General features: G+C 53.7%; 1 protein-coding gene across 1 annotated transcript in view; it reads left to right on the forward strand.

The window, feature by feature from the left end:
- The first annotated feature begins 1,222 nt into the window (after positions 1-1,222).
- Positions 1,223-6,918, forward strand: part of LOC119286895 (probable serine/threonine protein kinase IREH1) — a 13,953-nt gene continuing 8,257 nt past the window's right edge. Inside the window, exons 1-4 of the mRNA XM_037566362.1 lie at positions 1,223-1,871; positions 3,023-3,090; positions 3,202-3,387; positions 3,516-4,850. Coding sequence (XP_037422259.1) covers positions 1,283-1,871; positions 3,023-3,090; positions 3,202-3,387; positions 3,516-4,850 — 2,178 coding nt within the window. The 5' untranslated portion in view covers positions 1,223-1,282. The remainder of the gene's footprint in view (positions 1,872-3,022; positions 3,091-3,201; positions 3,388-3,515; positions 4,851-6,918) is intronic.

The following is a 6,918-nucleotide window of genomic DNA, read 5'->3' on the forward strand; positions in this document are numbered from 1 at the left end:
GCCGTTAAACCGCGCCTCCGCGGCCGGAAAACGGCGGCCGGAAACGCCCAGCTGCTGTGGGAGGGGCTGCCGCGGCGAAGCGCTGCTATTTTCCGGCGGGGAATGGCTATCTAGCGGAGTAGGGCGGCGGCCGTCGCCGGGATATAGCTAGTGGTGGCCGAGGGCGCGGGGGGTGCGAGGCGAGTCGGGGGAAGAAAACCTTGACTTTTCCCCTGTCGGTGTGGGCCAGGCATGCTTTTCCCTAGCGCCGGAGCCCCCAACTGCTCCCCAGCACGCTGGGTTCAGCCTGTGACCGCCAGGCGAAAAAAAGGGTCCAAACCGGCGATTTTCGGCATCCTGGGGGCGCGACTGGGCCGTTTTTTCGGCGCCGGCGCCGAAAAAGTGGCCTGGGGGCCCTGTTGGGGGCACGGCTGGAGATGCCCTTAGAATCGCAATAGAAACCTGCCGCCTTGTGTGGGGGAAGAGAAAGAGCAGCGGTTAGGTTTAATCGCCTAGGGTACTTGAAACATAGAGTGGGTCTTTTTACATGGAATCATTGGTACACGGGGAGATCGCACTAGAGATGAACTTATCTTTTTTTTTTCTTTGTGAGGATGAGATGAACTTATCTTAATGTGTAGGATGTCAAACGGCTACGCGTCGATCCATTAGTTCGTGTGATTGTGATCTTGGGCAGTAATCATTGCTTAACTACGCCATCCGTCGCCGCATAAAGCTATAATCCTTGGCAGTAATACGAAATTACTACGATTTTGACAAAGAATATCTGGATCCATCTTGGACCTGGAATCTTTGACCCTGGCAGACCGGGCCCTGGCAGCCAGCGCGGGCAGACCACCACCACTGACTGACGCACTCGCAGCATCTGGATGCCGAAATGAACCTGAGCCCGGCCCTACCCGTCCGAGCCGCCGTCCCGGTCTTCCCTCAAGCCGGGCCACCCGACCCGCTGCCACGGCCCACCACCATACGAATTCACCACCAGTTTTCTTCCAGTGGCTCCTTCCGCCCGGCCAGTCAAACGGCAGTCGCGGTTGCTGCTGGGCGTGGAGAGGCTGAGTCACGCACGCACGCACGCGACGCGACGCGGGCCAGCGAGCCAGCCGCGAGAGCCGGCGCGGACGGGGAGGGGACGCGACCCACACGCCTCCCTCCCCCCTCCCTACATTTCCTCCGCACTGTCCCCACCAGCACGCTCCCCCTCCCCCTCGCTCCGCTCAGTGTGTGCCGCCCCGCCCCCACCCCGCCCCCACCTGTTCGACGGAACTCCGGCGAGGCGGCGATGGTCTTCAAGGGCCGCTTCTTCTCGTCGCGGCGCAAGTCGTCCGAGTCCTCCAGCCCCGACGGCAGCAACAGCCCGCGCACGCCCACCTCCGCCCCCGGGGCGGCCTCCGCGGCCTCGCCGGCCTCCTCCTCCGCCTCCTCCAGATCCGACAAGAAGAAGCCCAAATCCGAGACCCCCAAGAAGCGCGACAAGCTCTTCGGCTCCGCCGCCGTCGCCGTGCCCTCCCCCAGGGCCTCCCCGGCCTCCTCCACCTCCAGCCCCTCCGCCGCCAAGCACCACCTCAGGGATGCGGCCCCCGCCGCCGCGCTCTCGCCGATCCTCGCCTCCTCGCTCGGCCTCAACAAGATCAAGACGAGATCCGGCCCGCTGCCGCACGAGGGCCAGCGGATGGCCGCCGCGCTCGGGAGCAGCAACCTCGCGCGCGGCCACTCCCAGGCGGGGACAGCCTCCGGGAAGAAGGGCGTCAGCTCGTGGGCCGATTCCACCAGCGCTGGCAGTGCTAGTAACCGGGGCAAGGGAAAGGCCGCCGAGCAGCCCGTGCAACCCGTGCGCGCCGTGGAACCGGAAGGGAAGAGCGCTGCAAAAGGTAGTGGTGATCCTGCGTGTGTATGTACCCTGTTTGCAAGTTTTGTTCATGGCTTTGCTGCATAGTCCTGTAAGCTGGCTACTGATTGGTGGAAGCTAGGGCTTAGAACTTAGTACTAGTGCTGGTGAGCTCTCATATAGGCCGCGAATGGGAGTGTAGGCTCTAGCTATTCATGCTATTCAATTGCTTACTAAGTTGGCGGTTTCCGATAAGACATCACACAGCAGATGATCTGTAGTCTCACCTTAGATGTGTTGAGTTGTCGAGTGACGCAAATGCGTAACTCATCTTGATGTATGTCGTATCCAGATACCTGGTGCTGACGAAATGAATTTTCTAATCGTTGCCAAATCGAAACGGCAAGAGAATGTTCGTTATTGCTTACCTGTTTTAGTGATTCAGCATAAGGCGACCCCAACTAAATATAGGTGCATTGTTCGCCCCTTAATTCTATATAAACAATTCATTGTATGATAGTCTTTTTTCTGACACCTGGTAGGCGTCACTCAGTATCACTTCCTTGACACTTGTCGATGGGTACAGAGCCGTATTCGGCAATTCGCTTGTGCTTCATTTGTTCGTAATATTAAAGTGTTTGGTGCAGCGTACTGAATGATACTGTAGATATGCATATTGTATTGCTATAGCTGTCTGATTACAATCCTATAGTGCATGGTGTAATTGATTTTATGAATCTCATATGAAGATTACGAGTAGGCTCGAATGCAGTACATTCTACTTTACTACTCCCTCCGTTCCCAAATGTAAGTCTTTCTAGAGATTTCAACAAGTGACTACATACGGAGCAAAATGAGTGAACCTACGCTCTAAAATATGTCTACATACATCCGTATGTTGTTGTCCTTTTGAAATGTCTAAAAAGACTTACATTTAGGAACGGAGGGAGTACATTTGTATGCCCATAGGGCAATACCTAACAGCTGCTGGATCTCTCTATGCAAATTAAAACCAAGTGTGTCTTCTCTATAACTCTATACCATGTTTGTGTGTTCTGGCGTCTTTCTTTTGTGGGGATTGTTCTCTTTGTTCTGCTAATAGATGTTTACATTTGACCTGGTCCTTTGCTCTGGCGCTCTTTTGTCTTGACAACCATATCTGATACGTGGGCATATAATCTATCTTATACACAGCTAAATCTAATTCATTTCGGAACCATTCGGGAGATTTGAGGACTCCGCCCCAAATACCAGCGACCGTGGTAATGATGTATTTGTATATGCTTTCCACTCCTTACTTACAAGTAAACGATGAGTTGTCCAACTTTCCCTTTTTTCTTCTTACACGTCTGCATCCACATTTTAATTGGCAGTCTGCATATGATGCCTGTGAAACGCCAAAGGAATCCGAGTCTCCACGCTTCAAGGCCATTATGCAGGCTACCAGTGCACCAAGGAAGAGAAACCCTTCAGATATAAAGAGTTTTTCACATGAGTTGAACTCCAAAGGGGTCCGACCATTCCCATTCTTGAAACCTCGAGGCGTATACAACTTGAAGGTAATCTCAGTTATTGTTCTGGGTGAGATGATTTCAATGCTGTATCCACATTTCACACTTTTATTTTATTTTTGCCTGATTCTTCTACTACCCAATAATTATGATCTTGTCATTTGTTGTCTATGCAGGAGGTGTTAAAAGTTATTCAGGTGAGATTTGAGAAGGCAAAGGAAGAGGTAAATACAGATTTGGCAGTTTTTGCGGGGGACTTGGTTAGTGTAATGGAGAAGTACGCAGACTCTCATCCTGAGTGGAAAGAAACTTTGGAGGATTTGTTAATACTTGCACGCAGCTGCTCTGTAATGACACCCGGGGAACTTTGGCTGCAATGTGAAGGTATAGTGCAAGATTTGGATGATCAACGTCAGGAGCTCCCAATGGGTGTGCTGAAGAAGCTTTACACTCGGATGCTCTTTATCCTTACAAGATGTACAAGGCTGCTCCAGTTTCACAAGGAGAGTGGATTTGCTGAGGATGAAATTGTTATGGATCAGCGAGATAAGATTATACAATCTGCTGATAACAAGATTTTAACGCAATCAGGTCCACATGCTACAACAAGCAGAAGTAGCAAAAGCGATGCAAGAAAATCATACAGTCAAGAGCAGCATAATCTGAAATGGAGAAGAAGCCAGGAGATAAAACCTGTTAAGCTTCTGCCCCTTGACACTGATATCAAGAAAGAGGTTGAATCTCCAACCAGAGAACGGATTTCTTCCTGGAAACCTTTTCCATCACCTGTTCCAAAGCCCCCAAAAGAACCTACCCCTATTAAAGAGGAATCGCCTACTAAGAAAATAGATACACTCGCTACGATTCCTAGCGGCGTTGAGTTAACCAGTCCAGTAGAATCTGTATCACATCAACCACTTCCTCCCAAGCATCAACACAAAACTTCATGGGGACACTGGTCTGACCAGCCAAATATTTCTGAAGAGGGTTCAATAATGTGTCGCATATGTGAAGAATATATCCCTACAAATTACGTAGAAAATCATTCGGCAGTCTGTGCAATCGCTGACAGGTGTGACCAAAAAGGTGTAAGCGTTGATGAACGTTTAGTAAGAGTTGCAGAAACACTTGAAAAGTTGGTCGAGTCTTATACGCAGAGAGACCTTATCAATTCTGTCAGCAGCCCAGATGCTGCAAAAGTTTCAAATCCAAGCATCAATGAAGAATCTGATGGTGCCTCTCCAAAACTGTCTGATTGGTCTAGAAGAGGTTCTGCTGATATGATCGACTATCTCCAAGAGGCTGATAACACTATTTCGTTGGATGATATAAAAAATCTTCCTTCAATGACATGTAAGACTCGCTTTGGGCCGAAATCTGATCATGGAATGGCTACATCATCGGCAGGAAGTATGACTCCTCGATCTCCACTAACGACTCCAAGATCAAATCATATAGACATGCTTTTAGCTGGGAGAAGTGCGATTAATGAGAGTAACGATCTTCCACAGGTAAGCCATGCATACAATTTATGTTATTATATGTATGTCTATGTTTTTGCATTAGTAACAGATCATTCTGCTAGAAAGTTGTTAGTTGTGAAATTACCCAGACTGTGGAAAAGTTAGCTAGTACTCCTATCTTTGTTTATATGAGTTTGATGTGCAAAGCTAGTAACCATGATAATATATACCGAGTACTGAACTACTGATATTTGATGTTTTATTCTCTTATTTATGAGTTATAACAATTTAATGCAATTGTGCAACTTCTGAATGTTAACTGCTCAAAATAAATAACATAAATACGACATAAAGGGATCCGTAGATTTTCATGATAGTAGGGGAAGTCATTCTTGTATCCCCATTAGCGTTTTTTTTCTGTTAGGAAATTACTTATATTGCAGAATTAATTAGCTTAGAGCATCTCCAGCCGTTGCCCCCCCCCCCCCAGGAGGCGCTAAAAATCACCGCCTGGGGGCGTACCGGCGCTAACTGCGCGCTGGGGGCGTGATGCTCCCCAGTCGCCGCGCCCACGTTTTTTTGAAAAACAAAATTCGGCACAAACAAGGCGCAAATTCAGCCAAACTTCGGCGAGTTCATAACATATTTAAAATATTTTACAAAAGAAGGAAAAAACACACTACTAGACCCGTCGTCGCCCTCGCCGGCGAAGCTCTACATGTCGAGGAGCCTGTAGAACTTCGTGTAGTCGCCGCCGCCGCCGCCGTCGTCGTCGTCGCCTCCTCCGCGGCCGCCGTCCCTGCTGCTCCCCTGCCCAGGGTCGCCGACGCGCGGTGGGTTGGACGATCCGGGGGCGTCCTCGTCCTCGCCGCTGTCGAGGATCACCACGCCGTTCTCGTCCTCGCGCCCAAGCTGGCGGGCGGCTATCTCCTCCAGGGCTCGGCGCTGCCGGACCATCTCGTCGCGGAGGTAGTCGTCCCGCGCCCACTTTAGGGCCTCCTCGTCGGAGAAGCCGCGCCGGACTATGGCCTCGTACTCCGCGGGGAGGCCGGGCTCCACCTTTGGCCTGACCAGCCGGGCAGAGGTGGGGGAGGAGTCGGTGATGCGGACGCCGGAGCTGCGGGTGCGCTGGCTGATCGGCGCGTCCTGGTGCTCCGGCTTGACGGGGAGGAGGGAGGGAGAGCCGGACGAGCGGCCGGACGAGGAGGACGCCGGGTCCATGCGTCTCGGCGTCCATGAGCTCCCACGCCGGCGGGAGAAGGAGGGGGGAGCGGGGTACTCCAGCCTGGGCGTGTTGCCGCCCTCGATGTACTCGAGGACGGCCTCCAGCGTGCGGCCGGGCTCGCCCCACCATCGGCGGCGGCCGTCGAAGTTGAGCCTTCCGGAGGGCACGACGCCGTTGGTGGCCTCGAGCTGCTCGGTGTGGCAGCGACGGAAATACCGCTCCCACAGTCGCGAATGTACCTCGGCCCTTCCCTCGCCGCCTGCGGCAGAGAGGCACGGATGCGGGCGATCTCCGCACGACGCGCCGGCCCGGTGGGCGGCGGTGGCACCGGGACCCCGCCGGCGCTGATCCTCCAAGCCCCGGGCACCCGCATGTCCGGCGGGACCGGGTACTCGGCCTCATAGAGAAGCCGAGCTTCGTCCTCGTGAAGGTGGCGGCGGCCGAAGCCGTTCGCCGCCGCGCCGTTGCCTGGAAAGCGCTCGGCCATTGTGTGAACAGGAGACGGCGAGAAGAGAGGGAGGGACGGGGGCGTCGGCGGTGGAGAGTCTGTGCGTCACCGGTGCGGGAGGGATCGACTTATATAGGCGGCACTCGCATGGCCGCCGTGTGTACGCGTGGCGGGCGAGAGGACGCGCGTCGTCCCGTCTTCACTGCGCCGCCCGTGAGGCACCAATGGAGGAGGCTGACCGGCGCGGCAGCTTTGGCATTGATTCCGCCGCGGGAACCGAGGCGATGAGGACGACGACGCGACGAGTCGCTGCCAAGGAGGGCCCGCCGATTTTCACGCCAAAAACGGTTCGGCCGGCGCCCCCAGCGCGCCGGGTTCGGCCTGAGTCCGCCGGCGCCAATTTTGGCCCGAGCCGGCGAAAAAAGGGCCTTTGGGGGCGCGAC

Source organism: Triticum dicoccoides, chromosome 4A, assembly GCF_002162155.2.
Source record: "Triticum dicoccoides isolate Atlit2015 ecotype Zavitan chromosome 4A, WEW_v2.0, whole genome shotgun sequence".
Classification (NCBI taxonomy): domain Eukaryota; kingdom Viridiplantae; phylum Streptophyta; class Magnoliopsida; order Poales; family Poaceae; genus Triticum; species Triticum dicoccoides.